This window comes from Micromys minutus (genome assembly GCF_963924665.1).
Source record: "Micromys minutus genome assembly, chromosome: 4".
Taxonomy (NCBI): Eukaryota; Metazoa; Chordata; class Mammalia; order Rodentia; family Muridae; genus Micromys; species Micromys minutus.
In genome coordinates this window covers 2,506,081-2,528,073 of record NC_137973.1, presented here as the reverse complement: position 1 = coordinate 2,528,073, position 21,993 = coordinate 2,506,081, and the positions used below count along the sequence as shown (strand labels likewise).

The following is a 21,993-nucleotide window of genomic DNA, read 5'->3' as shown; positions in this document are numbered from 1 at the left end:
AATAGGAAATATGTTAATATTACAGAGATGAACTGATGCAGTCTCTTATATTGACCTTGGGCATTACGTAAATAAGGAAGATCAGTAGAGGCAAACAAAAACTTCATGGAGACTTAACTTTGGGGTCACATACTCTTTGGCTTCTTTACCTAGTAGATGTAGGTGTTCCTTATACTCCAGTGAAGACACAGATATGGGACTGGAGAATGGGCTGCCTCTGTGAACTCTCGTGGGGAAACACATAACTGGCAGAGATGCTGAGAATAAGTGATGGCGGAAGTGCTGAGTCCTAAATAGGAAATCACCTCTTCCAAAATGAAGAGAGCCTTGCAGAAGAGATGAATAGATGGTAAAAGCCAGACGGCAAGGTGTGAAGCATAGGTATTGTCTTCTGGCTCTGACATAGTAGCCTTGAACTCATGAACCCACTCTAGCCATGGGTATCTGATCAAGACCCACTCAGGGTTTGGTCTATTAACAGTCCATCATGGTAGGAACAGGATCTTATGAGATTCCATTGCTCCAACAAGTAATGGTTGTTAGAGGAGGGCGTGTCAAGTTCTTCAGTAGTGTAACCACTTATAAGTTGCCCTTACTTCTAGTGATCTCACACACCTGCTGAGGCAGGCAATACTAATTAAACTGTGGGCCACATACAAGAAGAAGATGTGAAAGTAAGAGGGGAAGCTGTTGAGAAGAATGAGGGAGAGAAATGAGGGTGGAGAACAGAGGGTGAAAAGTCTAAAACTCATCATGCAAATGTATAAAACAGCCCAAAAATTTAAAAAACAAAGATACATTTTTTAAAGGTAAAAATTTTAAACGAGCATAAAATATACACATCCTATAATCTTTGGAAATTTGAAAACATTCATGATATTTTGGAGATACACAGATTTTTCAGAACATATATACTTAAACTTTTAAACGTTGCTTCTTTCAGTTTTGCTTTTCTCCACAATCCATGTTCCACTGTAACTGGGTTATTGAGCATTCATAATTTAGCACAGCATTCATGTGAATTGGTCTCCTGTTGGCCTAACGTCCATCATACCATCTCAGGGAACCTTCTAATTTTTGGCTACTGTCTTAGTTAGGGTGTTACTGCTGTGAACAGACACCATGACCAAAGCAACTCTTATAAGGACAACATTTAATTGGGGCTTCCTTAGAGGTTCAGAGGTTTAGTCCAGTATCATCAAAGTGGAAGCATGGCATCATCTAGATAGGCATGATGCAGGAGGAGCTGAGAGGTCTACATCTTCATCTGAAGGCTGCTAGCAGAATACAGACTGCCAGGAAACTAGGACAAGGGTATTAAAGCCCACACCTACAAGGCCATACCTCCCAACAATGCCACTCCCTGGGCAAAGCATATACAAACCATATCACTCTATTCCCAACCCCCATAGGCTTGTTTAACCACAGGAGTTTACGGGGCCATTTCTAGCCATAGTACACTTTACAAAGTACATCTAGTCTAACTTCCAAAGTTCCCATAGTCTATAGCATTATCAACAACGTCAAAACTCCAAAGTTCATAGTCTCTTCTGAGAGTCATCTGATCATGTAACTGTAATCCCAGAATCAAGATAAGAAACCAGCTGGGTAAACTCCAAACTCAGCATCTCCATGTCTGATGTCAAAGCATTTTTTGGATCTCCAACTCCTTTTTCATCTTTGTTGATAGCAACAAACTTCTTTTCCTAGGCTGATTCCACTCCCTGTTAACAGCATTCCTCAGGACAAATCCTATGGGTTTGGCATCTCGAAAATTTTGGGGTCTCCAAGGCAACTTCAGTGTTATAGCTTCTTGTTTTAATGTCTGGAATCCATACATGATCTTCTGGGCTCCTACAAAGGGCTGGTGTTACTTCTCCAGCTCTGCCCTCTGTAGCACTCTAAGCTCCTGTTGATCCACTCCACTGCTGCTGCTGTTCTTGGTGATCATCCTTGACACTGGCATCTCTGATACACTGGGGTCTTTTGCTTCAACTAGGCTTCATCAATAGCCTCTCATAGGCTCTCTTTATAGTGCCAAGTCTCAAATTCTTTGCATAGCCCCTTTAGTCTTGAGCCGTCAACTGCAATCAAGGCTGTACTTTTCACCAATAGCCTTCCCTGGCCTCTCACAGTGCCAAGACTCAGCTGTTCTTCATTACACCTTTATGCCTTCAAAACCCATCTCAACTGGGTGACTCTTACACGTTACCAAGTCCAGCTGCAGTATGAGGTGCAACCTTGGCTATATCTGGAACACAGCTTCTTTGTGCTTCCAGAAAACACTTCCTAGACGATTTCACCTCAGTGATACTGGTCTCTTCTTAACCAGCACTAATTTCTTAGCCCCAGCTAACCAGCGTCAATTGTCCCAGTAGTCCCTTCTGTTGTTGATTCTAACAGAGCCATGTAGTCAAAGATGTTGAGTTCCGCTGCTTGCAAGAGTTGGAACATGGCTCTCTTGTTCTATTACATTAACACCAGCTTTCTGTTTTCCAACTCCTTCACTGCCTAAGCTTGTTTGTCCTGGAACTTCCTTCAGGACTAGAGATCTGCACGCCTCTCTTCTAAGCACTGGGATTAAAGGTGTGGTCCACCAAGCCTGAATTTAAGGTTTATTTCCCCTAGAACTTGCTCTGTTCAAGGCAGGCCTTGAACTCAGAGATCTGCTTGTCTTGGCCTAATTTAGCTAACATACTAACATGCCTGGACCTAATTTAGCTGGGTGAAATCTTGCCCCAAGGCCACTTAGTTACTCCCTTAATTCAATTTAATATCTTTGAACACAGGATTCAGCTCCATTTCACTTCCTGGTGTCCATTTAATATCAAACCACATGTTTTATATTTTTCCTTTCTCAGCTTGCTCTGCTTGTTTAAAATGCTCTTTATGAGTCTTAACCAGAGAACAAAGTCTACAACAGGTGTTTCTGACACTTTCTTTGTCAATTCAATTAATCTGCGTCTTTTCTTGGTCTCCTGCAGACTCTTCAGACAAGGGCAAAAAGTAGCCACATTCTTTACCAAGATACCAGAAAACAGTCTCTCAACCTCATATTAAAATTCTTCTCCTCTGACACCATTAGAACTAGGCTTCCAAAGTTCAAATCATCCTCAGCAAGAAAGTTTCCATATTTCTAGTAGGATGGCCCATTAAGCCCCATTTAAAGCATTCTGCTGCTTTTCAAATCTAAAGTCCTCAAATCCACATTCTTCCAAAAAAAAGCATGGTCAGATCTGGTACCGATTTCTGTCTTAGGGTTTTACTGTTGTGAAGAGATACCATGACCAAGGCAACTCTTATAAGAACAACATGGAATTGGGGCTGACTTATAGGTTCTGAGGCATGGTGCCAGAGGAGCTGAGAGTTCTACATCTTCATCAGAAGACTGCTAGCAGAATACTGACTCCCAGGCAGCTAGAATACCCAGAAGGCCACACCTTCCAACGGTGCCACTCCCTCGGCCAATCATATATAAACCATCACAGTTACTTTAGATTGAGGGTCCAACTTACTTTAAAATGTTAATTTGAAATGTGTTTAAGAGGTCCACCCTAAGCTCTCTTTTGACTGTTGATGGGTGAAGGAAAGCAGATTCATTTGTCTTTGCCTCTGTCCTCAGAATGTGAAGCCTGGGTTCTCCAGTTTGGTATGTGGACAAGAGATAGGGGAGCTTAGGTCTTTCAGCTTGTACCTGGATATCTGCTTGCATGTGATTGGTGCCGAGTGATCAGGACCACCAGTTCTGACTATTTAGTTCCACTTTCAGCTTTTCTGTCACCAAAGGTCCATGAGTTAGAGAACTCATCGTCTCCCTTCAACTTTATCTCTTCTCTGTTGTCAATTCCATCTCTAGCACTTGGCTTCTCTTGCCTCTGAGGAACTAAAGCAACTTGCTCTGTTCATTCATATACCCCATGTTTCCTCACTCGAGTCTTCTCGGTATTTCCAAGGCTGTAGAAGATGGGTGGGGTATGAGGTGGTGTTTTCCTCTCTACCGACCTCTCCTCTTTTAAGTGCCGCTATCCCATCAGCCTATACCATAAGCTGTCCCCAAGTTATTCTTCTGTAGCACTCTCCTGAATGGCTCATGAGTGAGACATGCTCTTCAGCACATCATCTCTGCTACCCTGGATACCCAGGACAGGGGTCTAGTTTTGAATGGCTCTCACATCTTCTGATAGCTTGTGATTGTCTTTTAGTGTTTTAGATTAGGGTGAATTTATGTCCCTAAACACTGGCATTATTTACTGTGTCTGTTTCTTGTACTGTTGTTTACCCAAATTGATCAGAACCAGGCAATGATCTGTCTATAAAAAAATTATGTTGAGATGATTCAGCCTCTTTTTTTTTTTTTTTTTTTTTTTTTTTTTTCAGGAATCTAATTCAGTGAAAGCTTTTGGCTGGGAAACCAAAGCCCTATGATTTCCCGGCTGAGCTTTCTTTGACAAGGACATTCACATTGTATAGTAATACAGGGGATGAAATGTCCCTGCTGAGTGCCTAGCAAAATGGCAAACCAAAGGTCTGAATGTGTGGGCAGCCTGGGAGGGAGAGAAGGTGCAGACTTCCTTTTTAATTATGTCAAACAAGTCTGCCACCTTCCAGAAAGATCCTTGACTAGCCCTTTCTATTAGATTATCCATTTTTTTTATTTATTTGAAGCCTGCAGCCTTTTGGAGTTTGGCAAAACAGAAAAGGGCTGTGATCCTTTCATATATTTACACCTGGGAACCCCGATTTCCTAATTACTCAATTAGAAGGAAGAAATAGTGTGTTTAGTACAGTCAACGTCTCCTTCAGACTAGCAGTCGCCTCACATGTTAAGTGCTTACTAAGTGAGAATTACTTCCCTTTAGACCTGTGCTACACAGTTAAGCCTTTATTCTTTAAGCTGTATTTCCATAATTATAATTAATTTTCTTCTGCTCTTTCATTTTCCCAATTGTCTTTCATACTCTGGGCCTAATATATGCAGAGATTGATAGAAAGATGAAGCTTCTTTTCACCAGTGGACTCTGGGTCCTTCTAGGGCACCATAATTATTTAATTTAGCTACACAAACGAACTGGAGTATTTCCTTAGGCTACAATAATAATTATTAACAATTGCATTTGTAATCATGGAGAACTCCTATCGCCCATCTGTCAAAACAAAGATGGAAAACTGCAGTTTGTCCTTTATAATGTGTAAATGAAAAGCCATCTCAACAGAAATGTGATGTGTTTGTGTTAAGGCTAATTCCTTTCAGCAAATATGTTTGTGTTAATTACCAAATGTAAGCTGTGGGGTTCAAAGGGATATCCAGATTGTCTTCATTTACAGCCCATAATGGGAAGTAGTTTAGTCTATGCTCATAACTAGTTTCCACATATATGCTGATCACATTACGGCAAGTGCATGCCAAGCTGAGTCCTTCTCCTGGTCTACGTACTGATCTGCCCAGTGCTTACTAATGAGCAAGAGGATGTACTCCAACCTTGGGATCTATCAAGTCTGGAGGGCTTCCCCTGTCTGATACCTTTCTCGGCAACTCTGTCTTTCCTTCATACGCTTCAGCTTCATTGCTCTTTGTTCTTGCCTACAAAGCCTCTCCTTCCTCTAGTCAGGTTCCTTCCTTCCTTCCTTCCTTCCTTCCTTCCTTCCTTCCTTCCTTCCTTCCTTCCTTCCCTCCTTCCTTCCTTCCCTCCTTCCTGCCTTCCTTTCTCTCTCCTCTCTTCTCTCCTTCCTTTCACCCATTTCTCTTTCATGTTTGTGTGTGTAGTATGCACGTGTGTGGGCATGTATGCATGTGTAGGAGGACTAGCAGTTGACACGAGGTGCCTCTGTTGGTTGTTCCCCGCTTTAGTGATGTAGACTCTCTAGCCACTTACGTGGCTGGTCTAGCCAGCCAGCTTACCTTTGGGGAATCCCAAATGCGGCCATTATGAACTGCTACATCAACTCATCGTCTGGGTGGGTGCTAGGGATCCAACCTCTAGTCCCAACAAAATAACACCCATAGAATATCCTCATTTTATTTAACAGGGGAGATAAGCACTATATGCTATAATCAATCATATTTGTGAACTATGTTGGGTTTGGATATTTTATCTTCATGCCATATAATATGTGGTTCTGTAACTATAGTCCAACTTTTTTCTCACTTATAATTTTGCCGTGGGAAACCCAGGAGAGACCCCATTCCCTCCTGACACAGAAAGAGAAAGTCTCGCCTCAGAACCTAGTATACCTTTTATCTGCAAACGTGCAGTGAGTTCAGATGAACTGAGGCAAATTTATTTCTGTGAGAACTCTTAGGCTGTTGGAATTCACTTAATAATAATACTTCCTAGAGATCCCATGTTGGTTACATAGATATGCTTTTCATTTAATTCTGAAGCTGGAGTTTTCTCCCATTAAAATGGCACCATTAGTAAAGGCGCTTAACTAGGGTATTTTGCATGCCATTAAAATTATCTGCAGTGTGAGTCTTAAATGAGCTTGTCTGTGGGATAGTTCTTACCGTAGGCAGCATGAAACAGACCTTACCAAGACAGGGGCACAGGTTTCTCAGTATAAACACCAAGAAGGTCCGGCCAACTGCAGAGAGTCATTCACTGAGCAGCACAGGGCTTCTTTAATAGTTAAGAAGATGCACTTTTATGTTATCTCTATGGATAAGCTAACCTGTGCCTGACATCTCAGCATCCCGAGCAACTTAAGAGCACAGTCTTGACTTCCGGTCAGCAGGATCGATCTAAGAAATAGATCCTACCTGGTTGGAATACGTGTAGAATTCATGAGGGAGTTCTTCCTATTTTATAAAGGGTAATGGCTTATGCCCAACTAAAAGGCCATATTGTTTTGTGTCCTACTTTCTGTGCCAATTTGATATTGAACAACAGCGTCTATTAGCAAATGGCAGTTGTTTGGAATGGTGCCATGGCCAGCTTTTTCGGGTTGTTTCAGCAAAGCAGAATCTGTTCTTTCAGCAGAGGAGATTTGTAATTAATGCCTTGGCTTGGAGGACCCCAGTCAGGGCTGTGGTCTGGAATCACCTGGGGAAGCAAAAAGTGAAAGCAAAATGGCTCCTTGTCCCTCTAGCTTAGAGGTCCTGCTATTGCTAATATGTGCTGTAGTTGGGTGTTGGGGATGAGGATATTTCCAGAATTCCTCAGGATATTCTAGGGGAAGCTCATGCAGTTCTAGGCTGAAAAAGTCAGACTTAAGGCTATCAATGTATATGATCATAATAGAGGTGCTTGTTTGTTTACTTTTGTGGAGACAATTTCTCTATGTAGCCCTGGCTGCCAGGCCAGCCTTGGACTCAGAGAGATCCCCCTGCCTCTGCTGCCAGAGTGCTGGGAGTCAAGCCCAGCTCTCCCCAGTCTCTTTGCTGAGATTTCAAGATTCCAATGCTGAGTAAGAGCGGAGATACTGAGCACTTTTGTCTCAACCCTGACTGTAAATGGAATGCTCGTTCCGGTCCCTAAGTACTGTTGACTGCTCAGTTTATGTGGGAAGCAGTTCTCATGCTCTGGTCTTTCTTTTGTTGTCAGTGCTCCTCTGCAGCCTGTGCGTGCCTGTGTCTGTGCCCACCGGCCCATATCCTTATCTAGCTTTGTAAAATGAGTTCATACTGTGTTTGCTTTTTAGTTTTGTGGAACAATTTTGATCTTCCTTATAGAACATACAGATTGGCAGGAAATCCATTCCATCTGTCCATTTGTCTGGGCTTATTTTTCCAGAAACTCTATTGTTGCTTTAATTTATTTGTGTTTAGCTCTATATCTTTCTCTAGTTTAAAAAAATTTGTCTTTTTTTTTTTTTGAGGTTATAATATAATTACACCATGTCTTTCTTTCCTCTAGACTTTTCCGTATTCTCCTGCTCGCCCTCTTTCAAATTCATGACCTTTCCCCCACTAATTGTTGTTGCATACATTATATATATTTTATATATTCATTATATATATATGTATTCACACACAAACAGCCTGCATAATCTGCATAATGTTACTTGTATGTATATGTTTTCAGCTCTACCATCTAATTTTAGATAACCAAGCCATGTGCTCTTCTCTGCGGAAGAGTATTTCTCAGAGTTCAGCATTTCTTAGCTGTGTGACGTTCTCTGTGTAGGGACGAGGCCTCACGGGCTTCCCCTGGTCTTCTTTACTCCATCTACTGCTGTCATCCTTGCTCAGATCATGTTTAGACAGTCTTGTTGGTGAGACTTTATGGGTGAAGCTTCTGACATCAATGTGAGACGGCCTCATGACAAATTTTCTGCTCCTCTGGTTCTTACAATTTTCCACCCCTTCTTCTGTAACCAATGTTCTTACAGTTCTTTGTTTCTTGTTTTCTTCAAGTCAGGGTCTGGTCTGAAACTTGCTATGTAGATCAGGTTGGCCTCAAACTTGAATTTAATCTTGCTTTCTCCCCCAAATGATAAGATTAAAGACATGCATTACTGTACTTGGTGTTTTTCTGTATTGATATTTTAATGCAGCATTTCCTTGCTTGTCTTTGGGGTGGTTGAAGGGTTAAACTGTGCTTTTTATTTCATACATGGACTTTAATTTTTTATCTTAATTCTTGTTGAATTTTTCTTTTATATTACTGTTTAATCTATGTTGCTGATTTTATTGTTTATTTTTCTGATCTTTCTTCTGTTCTGATGACATCCCTATCTGTGTCTGGGATTGAATGCATCTGTTTATATTTTCTTTGTGGTAATTGATCATTGTATGCCTGCAAGCATGGATGTGTTTGTAGCAGATGTTGGGTGCCTCTCACTGCTTTCCACTTTATTTCCGGAGGCAAGGTCTCTCACTGACCCAGAGACCATCAATTCTAGCTAGTCTAGCTGACCAGCGTTCTTCTGATATGACCTGTCTATGACTCCTGAGTTCTAGGATTGCAAACAGTTACCATACTCGTCCGGCATTTGTGTGTGATCTAGAGGCCTGAACTGGTATTCATGCTTCTGCGGCAAGCACTTTACCCATCATCCTTCCTCTAGTCCATTGATCATTAATTTTTTGACTTTTAAGGTTTATTTATTTTTATCTTACATGTGTGGGTATTTTGCTTGCATATATGTCATTTTTATCTTACATGTGTGGGTGTTTTGCTTGCATATATGTCATTTTTATCTTACATGTGTGGGTGTTTTGCTTGCATATATGTCATTTTTATCTTACATGTGTGGGTGTTTTGCTTGCATATATGTCTATGTACCACATCCGTGCCTGGTGCCCACCGTGGCCAGAAGAGGGCCTCACTCCTTTTAGAACTGGAGTTACACAGTTGTGAGTTGCTACATGTGTGTTGGGAACCAAATCTGGGTCCTCTGGAAGAGCAACAAGTGTTCTTAACCCTGAGCCATCTTCCCACCCCCTATTATTATCATTATTTTATTTATGTGTGCATGTGCATGCACACACATGCAGGCGAGCATGCCATGCCACACAGGTGGAGGTCCCAGGAAAGCCCTTTGGAGTAGGTGCCACCTTCCTCCCACCTTTGCATGGTTCTGGGTTCTTAGGTAACTAGGTTAGAATAGCAAACTTTCATCGGCTGAGCCATGTGCTTGTCCCCACTGGTCATTTTTACTAGTAAATGTTTGCATCCAGTGTTGTTCCTGTTGTTCCTGTTTCAGTCTGTTTGAATGTGGTAGCTGAAGAATTAAGGTTTTTTTGGGAGAGTCTTGTCTCATTGCTTTTTGTATCTTATATGCGCTTGTGTTATGAATTACACACGTACTCAGACGTCTCTTTGGATTTTGCTCTGGGATCTTCTCATTAAAGTGCTCCCTCTTGAGGGTTCAGGATTACAAAGAGCTGTGATAGCAGCAAAGCCACACTGCATAAGACACAGAAACGGGTTTAAAATCAGTTAGAGCTTTGGTGACATCACCAATGACCAGGAAACAAAACAGCCATCTCGATGCAGAATGTGCTGCAAAGTTAAAACTTACTTGTGATCAATAAGGAAATGATGATGTAAAGGGGGCCACAGGAAGGGGAAAAGTAGGGAAGACAAGAGGGGTGGGGCTAAGGGTAAAGAAGGGGAGTCAGGCCGCTATGGTGAGGGAGTGAGCAAGAGGTCAGAAAATGTCCCCAACTGAGGATGTTCAAAATCAAAATTACACAAATGTCATAAGAGAATAAAAACTAAAAGATCAAGTCATAAAATGTATGGTAGAACGAAAACGTAAAAATGGGAGCGGGAGGAAGAAAGCAATGAAATGATTTTGCAACAGTGCTCAAACTGTATAAACATAACTTGAAAACTATGTGAAAAAGATAAAAATAAAAACACAAAAAGTTCAAGAGAAAAATAATAAAGAAAAAATAATGCTAGAAGTGTAGCAAAAAGAAAAGTAGGGTACAGACATAAAGCCAGAGGAAAGAGGAAACGCATCTCCTTCCCGTGGGTCCTTGAACCCTGCAATCTGCCGGGACTGTGGGGTGAGGCTGTCCGTGGATCCTGCTGACTTGTCTTTCCTATGATTTATGGTGGGGTTGATTCTGGTTGATGACTCTTAGAGCTGCCTTTCCTCTTGTGGTTTCTCTTCATTGTCTACCAGAGGCCTCTTTTGTCTATACCTATGAGCCGTGCAGTCTACGTGTTACAGAGATTCTCTTACCCTCATGAGACTCCCAGATTATACCACTGAACTGGCTGATATTTTAGCTAGAGCTGTCTCTCAAGTGCTGAGAAGTGGGAAGCAACCATAACATTCGGTGGCTGCAGGCCAAAGACGTTCCCTCGGCGTTGCACTTCAGCTCTCTCTGGCTCCCTAGCAGTGGATAGCAGAGAGGAGGCTCCAGAATTTTCTCTACCCACTGAACCCAGGCTATCAACCTCTGGTGGCACTTTCAGTTGATGAGATTGACTCCAGGTCACTGGGGTTGAGGTTATGTGTTGAGCCTCATTCAGCCTAGTAGGGTTGAGTTAATTCTAAAAGCCAACAAGCTGCCATTCTAATCCAGTTGGCCTTCGTGATCTGGCCTCAGTATTGTGGTAGGCTATGTGGGTTTTCAGTAGGATAAACTGAGAAGGCCTTTGCATTTTCAGATTCTTAGAAGTGGCTTCTTTATAGAACTAGAATATAGAGACATAACTTTTTTTTTTTAAACATAAAACTGTTTTAGATGATCTGCCAGGTGAGCAAGGAATCTTGACCATTCTAGGCCTGGGGGTCTGATCACTGCCTTATCCTTCATTGTAGTAGAATTCGGTGCTGTGGGGCCATCCACACTCAACAGCCCCCACTTTTGTGTCTTTATAGCTAAGAAATAATAATTAACTGGGTGGAACAGGGTTCTGAACCTTACAAGTGGAAACATATAACCCACGCAGCACTTAGACCTGGTAATGATTTCATTCTCTGCTATTTCTTTATTGGGAGTGTTGACTCTGAATTCAAAGCATCCTTAGCACACGGTATCTGAGGATTAGCATGATACAGTCACTGCCCTGTAAAAGCACAGATGCTCAGCTTCCGGGAAAGCAGGCTCTTGACGCAGGCCCTTTCTGTGTCTGTGAGGGCGAGTGCTCAGATCCTCCTGAGGTACGTTGGTCAGGGACACTTGGTTGTTTTTTAGGGACAAACAGCCGGTGTCAGTCTCTTCGTTGGTATTTGTTTGTGCATTGTGAATCTGTGAAATAACGCTTTTATGTTTCTTATTTTGGTCTTGTTATATTTCTACTTCCTTCTCCCTTGGCAATTTCCCTTAGATTATATAATTCTGTGCAGATAGTTAATATTCAGCAACGGTAGTGATCATGTTTCTGACACTAGCAACATGCAGTTCTTTCTAGGCCAGAGAATAAGCTCTGCATGTATCATAATGCAAAATTATTTCTAAATTATATTAATATGGAGGGGTAAATGTTATTGGTTTTCTATTTTATAATCATTAGTATTCATGAAAATGCAATATTTTTCTCTTCTCTTCAAGGTCTTTAACAAAATTAGCTTTTGTAACCATTTTGTGCTATTTGACTATCAATGCAGAGAACAAATGAAGCAGAAAATTAAAATACTTTTGATGTTTTAACTTTAATATCAGTCATCAATCTCTACCTTAAAGCCATTTCTATCGTCAATCACTTTATTGCTTCAGAAAGTATTTTTGAAGTATATTTCCAGGTGTCTTTAAAAAACAATCTATTTTTATTTTATTGTTTATTTTATGTGTATGTGTGTTTTGACCGCATGAGTTTGTATTATGTGGTGCACCTCAGACTGGAGTCACAGATATGTATGCACAGGAAATTGAACCCAGGTTGAAATGTAAGTAAAGTTCACACAAATAAATCTCCTTGTAGTTTAAAAACTTTTTTATTTTTGAAAATGTCTTTATCTAAAAGGTTTATTTTTCTTTATTTATGTGTATGTGTACAGCTCTGTGTCACACACATATACGTGTAGGTGACTGTGGAAGCAAAAAAAGAAGGTTAGATCCCCCGGACTTAGAGTTACAGACGGTTGTGAGCTGCCCAGTGCCGGTCCTAGGAACAGAACCCAAGAGCAGTAAATGCTTTTAGTTAATGAGCTATCCTTCCAGCCCCAAGCATTTTTATTTTTAAACTGCTCTGTCTAAGAAACCATATATAGGAAAAGAAACATCATACACACACACAGACACACACACACACACACACACACACACATTTTTTGTTTTGTTTTGAAAGGTTTTGTTTTTGTTTGTGAAAGGGTAGTGTTACAGGCTGGCCTATAGCTCAGAGCAGTCCTCTTGCCTCAGCCTTCTGAATGCTAGGACTCTCTGTGTTGTACCACCAAGCTGAGCAAAATATTATTACTTTGTTTTTAAAGTGTGTATCGTGCATGTGTATTTGTGTGAGTGTGTGTGTCTCTCTTCTTACTATTATATGGGGGTTGGGGGTTGAACTCAGGTTATCAGGCTTGCATTGTTGGTTGGCAGGAGCCTTTTCTTGTTGAACCCAAATCTTGCCTATCCAAGATACTAGTTTTTGATTTGCCTATTTATATAGAAAAAGAAAAATTTCAAATATGGAGTAAACGTTAAACTTCCTAAATCCTACCAAGTTCTTAAACCTTATATGAGTGTTGCCTGTGCCCCATTCACCTGCAGCCATCTTGAAATTGTGTTTTAGGTGAGGGGAGGACCCAAGTTTTTGCTTCACAGCAGATTAGTAGATTGTGTTTCCAGTTCTGCATGCACTACATAGTAAGCGAGGAACTTTACATTTGTATCGTAGGCACTGTTGTGGGTGTGGAACGTGAGGTTTATGGCAATGTAAGGTAATTTGACTTAAGTTAAGTTATTTGGTGGAACCCAATTCTTTCTAATTTCATATGCTAGGGTTTTGCCATCAATTCCAACAACCCCATAGCCTTAAACTCTTCTCATGTGGTCTAGTTGTCTAGATTTAGTGCTGCCCAGTGGTTTCTCTGTCCTTTTGATGTACTACAGGTCTTTATCAGAAACTCTGGGCTGAGATATGAGTTAGAAACTTTGCTTGGAAACCTCAATAAATGAATCCGTTTGATTCCAAGGGGATGCTGTAGCCTCCTCCCCTCTTCCTTTGGATTTATGGAGAAAAGACTGGTCTGTGGCCCTTCTCTTATTTACGCTACAAGCTAAGAAGGTCCTAGCCTTTGAGTCCTGCTTTCATCCTTTGGAGTCTAGAACCTGCTTTATGCCGTGAATCTTCCTGAGAACCAAGGAAAGATATCTGGATCCACATTCCAGCAGATTTTTGGGATCTCAGGGCTGTCTGGTCCTGATCACTCTCCTGAGTCGTCGGGGACATGGGTCAACAGAGTAGTCATTGTCCTGCATGGTTCTTATTGCTTCTGTGCCTTACCTTCCTGTCATGGTGTCATTAAAAGGAACAGAAAAATCAATCAAGACAGTCTCAGGAACATACAGTAAGGAGAAGGTGAAGTGTCGTGATCTGGAGGAGACATGCAGCCACAAACATTGCCAAGGCTGCTGGACCAGCCACGGCTATTTCAGCAATGGCGAGGGAGTCTCGTTTTCTTCTCGGAAGGGCAATTTAGGTTAGGGATTTAGGTGTTGCCCTGGGACTGTGAGCTGTGTGACACACTGAAAATTATTACAAAAGTGTCAGTATGGTTTGTTTGTTTGTTTGTTTGTTTGTTTTCTTTCTTTCTTTCATTTTTTTTCTTGTAGAGTGTAGTGGTAATTAACTACTCTGTGCTCTCAATGGGTTGAATGAGAGCGCTCTACATTAGTGAATGAAAGAAGATGAATGGATACAAAAATTGTGGTACATATACACAATGGAATACTACTCAGCCACCAGAAACAATGACTTGACCAAATTCTTAAGAAAATGGCTGCATCTAGAGAATATCATCCTGAGTGAGATAACCCAGTCACAAAAAAACAGACATAATATGCAGTCACTGATAGTGGGATGCTAACCCCAGAGGCTCGCACTGCCCCAGAAACAACTTACAGACTGTGTGAAGTCCAAGAAATAAACAAAACAAAACAAAACAAAACAAAAAAATCTTTACACAACAAGAAAACTTTGACTATTTCCATGTTACATTTTGTTTTGCATGTACTTTGTGCTCATTGTAACTGTTGGGTTTTCGATGCATACTGTCAAACCTTTAAAAAGATCAAGTACTGACTAAAAAATATATTCATATAGTTTTATGTAAAAATTATTTTAAAATCTGAAAAAAAAGTACTGACAAAAATGTAAAAAAAAAAAAAAAGAAAGAAAGACACACACACGCACACATGCACACACGCACGCCACTTAATTTTAATATTTTAATATACTTTGACTAGTTCAGTGGCTGGGCAGTTCTAATCCTCATCTGCTTTTATAGACTTCCCTCAGGTACTCCTTAGTTAACATCTTTTAAAATCTGTTTCATCTCTGCTGCCCCAAACACAGCTGGGGAAGTTATCTGCGTGGTTCTTCACTAAACCATTTGTTTAAAGCTCACATTTTGCTGTGATAGCAATCTTTCAAGGCATCATGGACGAGGCTTTTGAAAGGAGTCACCCTTCTAGTTCTTTGGAAAAGTTTTGGCCCTCTACGTCAGCATAGAGCTTTGTCTTCTTAGTCTGAGGTCAGCAGAAGGTCCTCAAGTTTGCTGGGGTTGTGGTGACCCCAGTATTCTGAAGCAGGCTCAGAACTTGAACCTTACCTGGCCAGGTCTTAGTGTTGAGTGGCTTGGTGAGACAGAAACTTTTGTGTATAATGATATTGTATTCAGTGAATCTGGTTGGCTTTGTTTCTTTCTTTCTTTCTTTCTTTTTTTTTCTTTTTTTTTTTTTTTTTTTTTTTTTTTTTGTTTTTTGAGACAGGTTTTCACTATGTAACCCTGGGTGGCCTATTGCTGTGGAAACCAGGCTGGTCTCAAACTCACAAGAGATCTGGCTGCCTTTTTGCCCCCTAATTAAAGCTAGGATTAAAGTGTGTGCAAACTCGGCTTCTTGGGTGTTTCCAGTGCCCCTTGTATGCAAAAGGGCTGTATTGATGGAGACTGTTAAGGTTTGTTATGAATTGTCTCAGGATCCACCAAAAGTTTCCGTGAGGTGGTTGGATGGTGACACCACTCACATCACCAATGTTCGGGACGGGGTCGAGCATGAGGCGCTGAGTACTGGAGACGTCCCATGAAGCATATACAGCTTGTTCTGGACCTTTCTTTTTCCTTCCGGGCTGTCAGGAGGTGAGCAGCTTTCTCTACTCTGTCTCCTTCCACATGTTTCTCTCTTGTTGTAGGACTAAAGTCAGTGGAGTCAGCTGACCATGGCACCTTTCTGCTCTTTAAGGTGCTTTTTTTTTGTTGTTGTTGTTATTTTGTTTTTTGTTTTGGTCACAGCAATGACCACATGGTGTCTTTTGCCTCTCTTTTCCATCATGATCTGTATTATACTGGTATACCTTTTGGAATCAGTGTCCCAGATAAACATTACCATAAATGGCTATATATTTCTATCCTCATTGAACACACGTATGTAGGCCCTGTCAACAAAGATGTTTTGGGGAGACATGTCTTTTTAGAGTGCAAGAGAGGTCTATTTTAAGCATTGGGTGTGACCAGTGGGTAGTGTGCTGTTTTAGCAGGAGTGTGGAGATTGGTACCACTAAGGCTTTGCTTCCCCACTGTGCTGCCTGGTTGTTTTTCTCAGTGGAGGAGGAAAGGGGGTTTCTGTGTTCAGGGGAAAAGTTGTATCTCAACTGCTGTTGGGGTAACTTTGAAAATCCTGTAGTTTTGAGAATCTAGTTAAAGTTTGGGCTCTTAGGGAAGATTTCTTTTAATTTATGTCACTGTCAGCAGCCATTAGAGATTTCCATGTGCTACCTGTCTCTAGCTAATTCACACTCATAAGAATGAATGGGAGATACCTATGCAGCAGATGCTGATTTACATGTCCTGGCTATTTATTTATATCTCCATATGAGTTTGAAATGACTGAATACTAATAGAATTTTCACCTCTCTTGAGACACAACCAAATGCAACTTATTTTATGCGCATTTTGTGTTCTCACTGGGTATTTTCTGGGTATTTTCCAGAACCTGTGAGAAAAATCCTGCCTTAGGTCCCAGTTGCTTTCTTGATTTGCTTCAGATGAGTTTTACCTTGAATCATATTGATTGACACCTTCATCAGTGCCCACAAGGAGCCTGTAAATTTTTATACTAACCTATACATTTTAAAGTGCAACAGTCAATAAACATTTCAGAGAACAATGAAGACATCTTACTTTAAAGCCAAGAGTCTTGAAGGGGAGATCAATAAATCATCAATGAGATGTCACTTCAAAGAGGCTTGGGCTGAAGAGTAGTTTGTCTCTGTCCAGTGGAATGTGGCAGAATTAAATTTGGGTAATAATTAGCCTGTTTAGAGATTTAGATGCTTTGACATGTGTAGTAAGCTACTATCTAGATGGAAGTCAGGTTTGTACTGTGAAAAGGTCCAAACCCGTTTCTTTGACGGAGACAAATATAGAGTGTGCTCTGTGATTAGGATGTATGTTTAGATCTGTCCAGCGATGAAAAATGGTTATCTAACAGACCCTCCTTTTAGCTTTTCTTGGCACTGTTCAGCAGCTGTTGGGTGGAAATAGGTCTTTTAGGTCTTTGCTTGTCTTTTCTGTAAGATGAACTTGTGAATGATCAATATTTTAATTAGTCAAGAAGTGTGATTATTTCTGAAACATCTTAAGTTTTGGGATGAATCCTGTGTTCAGAGTTGTAGTTAGTTTAAATACTGAAGTCTGTTGCTTTTCTGCATGGGATTTCAAGTAGGATAATAGAGATGATGTTATTCTATTCTAAAGTTTCTATGAATAAATTCTTACTGGAACATTTTGAAGTAGAATGTATTAGCTAACCAGTTGTGCAAATTAAGAAGCCAAGGAACAAAGAGCTTAAGTAATTTTCTGGGTCACACAACTAGTTGTGGGCAGGGAACATTTGTACATAGACCAAGACCTCTGAACTCTCCACCGCTGTTTTGTACAATCGTGTATATAGATATACGTTAGGTTGAGTGTATATAGATATACGTTAGGTTGAATGTATATGGATATATGTTAGGTTGAGTGAATATGGATATACGTTAGGTTGAGTGTATATGGATATACGTTAGGTTGAGTGTATATGGATATATGTTAGGTTGAGTGTATATGGATATATGTTAGGTTGAATGTATATGGATATATGTTAGGTTGAGTGAATATGGATATACGTTAGGTTGAGTGTATATGGATATACGTTAGGTTGAATGTATATGGATATATGTTAGGTTGAGTGTATATGGATATACGTTAGGTTGAATGTATATGGATATATGTTAGGTTGAATGTATATGGATATATGTTAGGTTGAGTGAATATGGATATACGTTAGGTTGAGTGTATATGGATATACGTTAGGTTGAGTGTATATGGATATACGTTAGGTTGAGTGTATATGGATATACGTTAGGTTGAATGTATATGGATATATGTTAGGTTGAGTGAATATGGATATACGTTAGGTTGAGTGTATATGGATATATGTTAGGTTGAGTGTATATGGATATATGTTAGGTTGAGTGTATATGGATATACGTTAGGTTGAATGTATATGGATATATGTTAGGTTGAGTGAATATGGATATACGTTAGGTTGAGTGTATATGGATATACGTTAGGTTGAGTGTATATGGATATACGTTAGGTTGAGTGTATATGGATATATGTTAGGTTGAGTGTATATGGATATACGTTAGGTTGAATGTATATGGATATATGTTAGGTTGAGTGAATATGGATATACGTTAGGTTGAGTGTATATGGATATACGTTAGGTTGAGTGTATATAGATATACTTTAGGTTGAGTGAATATAAATATACGTTAGGTTGAGTGTATATGGATATACGTTAGGTTGAATGTATATGGATATATGTTAGGTTGAGTGAATATGGATATACGTTAGGTTGAGTGTATATGGATATATGTTAGGTTGAGTGTATATGGATATACGTTAGGTTGAATGTATATGGATATATGTTAGGTTGAGTGAATATGGATATACGTTAGGTTGAGTGTATATGGATATACGTTAGGTTGAGTGTATATAGATATACTTTAGGTTGAGTGAATATAAATATACGTTAGGTTGAGTGTATATGGATATACGTTAGGTTGAGTGTATATGGATATATGTTAGGTTGAGTGTATATGGATATACGTTAGGTTGAATGTATATGGATATATGTTAGGTTGAGTGAATATGGATATACGTTAGGTTGAGTGAATATAAATATACGTTAGGTTGAGTGTATATGGATATATGTTAGGTTGAGTGTATATGGATATACATTAGGTTGAATGTATATGGATATATGTTAGGTTGAGTGAATATGGATATACATTAGGTTGAGTGTATATGGATATACGTTAGGTTGAGTGTATATGGATATACGTTAGGTTGAGTGAATATGGATATACGTTAGGTTGAGTGTATGTGGATATACGTTAGGTTGAGCCTTGCAAAAAAGAAGTTTGATTATGAGCGCCCAAATACTTTTAACCATCCAATGTTCTTAAGAGCATTTCAGAGTAGATGAAGGCGAGGTTTGCAATCACCAACTCTTTGAGTAAGGGCTGCTGGTGGTAGAGGTACCGGCGTGGCAGTCTGGACCGAATGGCCGTGAGGAATTATAGCAGGGGCCGGCTCTGTCCTGTAGACACTGGGCATCCTGGTCGCAGGGGCCACAGGTGGGTAAGGTGAGTTGGAGTTAGGGATGAAAAGATGGATGGTATTAGGGCTTAGTCACTAGAAAGAGTTCTGAGAGTCATGGGATTAATACTCAGGGTAAAGAGAGACCCAGTTCAGATGTGTGAAAACAAGAACATAATAAATTGCTTGCAAATCTGTCTAGCTACATATCTAAAGAAATTGATTAAACTTTCATATATATACATATATATATTCCAGGGAATACTGTACTATAATAATAGACTGTTCATTAAAACCTGATTTCTTCAGACTTGTTCTATTTTTTTTTTTTTAACCCAAGGCAGGGACATAGCTTCCGCTGAATAAATGCTTTGAGATTAGCCTCTTTCCTCTAAGTTGGAAACATTCCAGTCTTTTCTGTGACCATTGCTACGGTTGTGTGGACTAAGGCAAAAAGCCATAACAATTTGAATAAATGTGCACTTGCCCAGACAGGAACAAAGGTAGCCTATGGTGCAGAAGACGGTATGCAGACAATTTCCTAATGGCTATGTTTACCTCTGATGGAGTGATGTTTGCTTCCAAGAGCATGCATGTAGTCTGTGTGTGTGCCTCTATGTGTCTCTGTGTGCATGTTCATTTTCTGCATTCAGCCTGCGTCACTCCTATGGTAATGAGTATCTCCCAGTGACCTCCGTAGGTGAGGAGGGTTTCTTTGATGGTTAAAGACCTACAGTTCCCAGACGTTAAATGTGCATAATGCCTTAAGGGCATTAGACACTGCACTCACTAAGCATGCACGTCTCATAGCCTAAGTAGCCACAGCGCCTGCATTCCCACAGTAGCGGCAGGCAGAGCAGATGCTTCCAGTGTGCTTATCTGGCTGTGCTGTGCACTTTAGGACAAAGTTCTCCAATCGTCTCATGGATTTCTTTTCTCTACACTGTAAAACCTGGACTGTGAAGATGTCACCGTGCCATCAGAGGCAGCATGAGCCAAGTGCTTGGGGCTGCTAAGGATTTCTTTGCCTTCTCCCCTTTTGGAGATGTGCATCAGAAAAAGGCTTTGCCTTTAGAGAAACATTTTATTGCTTTGGCCAATAATGTGTAGCAATATTAAATTTAATGGCAGACCTTGAAGTGTATAAAAACTTAAGTCCAGAAAAAGGTAAGACTCATGCTACTAATTTTAAGGTAAGTTAATAGCTCTGGTAAAAGGTGGCAAGCATTTCTGATTTTATTTCACATTTAGTTAAAGATTTATTTGAATTGCTGATTGGCATCTTCGAGATGTCTATTTAAATCTTATTTGAAAAGGTGTTTTTGATTAATCAAAGTGGTTTTTCTTTGTAAATGTGTATTTGTACAACGGTAGATGTGATTGCTAACAAACTGAAAACGCTTCATTATCATAAAGTGGTCTGTGAGAAAAGAATTTGTATTCTTGGGTTGTAGTCAAGGACTATAAATCAAGGACACAGACATGTTAAAAATTGCATGTGTTTGATACAAACTGTTGGTTTTGATTTAAATATTGTCAAGTACTGTTCACTTTGAATTATGACAAATAGTTATATTTTAACTTTCTACAATAATATAGGGAGGTGATTTCTAATGTGTGTCAATTAAAGATAGTCAGGCTATGGAAAACATTTAGCTTTTTAAAATCAAACGGCACTAGTGTTCAGCATAGATAAAATGGAGGCAGAATCTAAATGCTGTGTTTGGAGAACCTGTCAGCTCCAGGAGCTTGGGGGAAACGTAAAGTACGAGTCAGACATTCTAAATGTATAGAGATTGTTCTTATGTTGGGAGAAGTGCTGCTGTTGGCTCAGACAGAACAAGTGACGTGTCAAGAAATGTCTCCTAAGCCATCTTCAAATTGAAATTCAGGTGTCATCAGATTAATGAGGTGCATTGACTCGGATATAACTTTGCTGAGCCAGTGTTCTGTTTGGGAGCCGGTTGCTGCTGGCCTATGGGGGTCACTTCGGCATTCCGCGCTCATATCGCCAGCCCGGGCTCTTGCTTTTTATTCAAAATGTAAAATTGTACCATCGTTGATTCCTCAGTATACCTGAATTTTCCAAGTGTGAAAGGGAATTCAGAAATAGCGTAGGGTTTGGGTGACCTGATACTCAGTCGTTCCGGTGACTCCCATGTGAAGTTGTGCATTCATGTGTTCAGGAACTCTTGTGTGCACAGGGAGTGAGGGCAGGCTTTGTGTAGCTGCTAAGATTCCATAGTGTACAACCGCTCGGCAGTAATGAGAGTGACGGCTGTCCCTCCCACCACATGCTGTGATCGCTAAGACTGAAGTCCACAGAGGCTCTAAATCTTAAACGCCACAGATTTGGGGTCATCGTTGCCAGTCATAGAGACTTTGAGAGATAATTTAAGACGCCATTCTGGACTAGATATTCTCACACACAGGCATTCTTACTAAGGTGTTTTGTTTTTTGGGTTTGTTTTTTATTTTGTTTTAATTAAGCCTTTTTGTGTGTAACTTAAAAATTTTTTAACTTTATTTTAATAATTTCTCTTTGCTAGGCAAAAAATATTTTCACTGAATCCATCCTGTTTCAAAAATGTCTCTGTTGGTAACAAGGCCACTTTTGAAGAGCTATTTCTTATAAATCCAGTTTTAACAAGGACATCTTCGGTTATGCAGAGTATCGAGTCTGAATTCTCATGAAGCCGAAGTTGCTTTTTTAAGTGGTGACATCAGAGGAAGTGGCTTTAGTTGACTGGGTTACAAAGTTGGGAAATGTCCACTCACAGGCAG

The 21,993-nt window shown here is 40.1% G+C and overlaps 1 protein-coding gene across 5 annotated transcripts in view; it reads left to right on the top strand.

Annotated features, from left to right (window-relative positions):
• Window positions 1-21,993, top strand: part of PLCH1 (phospholipase C eta 1) — a gene marked incomplete at both ends in the record, with an annotated part of 168,206 nt that overhangs the window by 6,828 nt on the left and 139,385 nt on the right. For 2 of the 5 annotated variants that reach the window (XM_080916369.1, XM_080916372.1), the window contains one exon: window positions 20,334-20,376. The exons of the other annotated variants lie outside the window; for them this stretch is intronic. In XM_080916369.1, coding sequence (XP_080772495.1) covers window positions 20,334-20,376 — 43 coding nt within the window. Of the gene's footprint in view, window positions 1-20,333; window positions 20,377-21,993 lie in introns of those variants that run through there. 5 annotated transcript variants of the gene reach the window in all.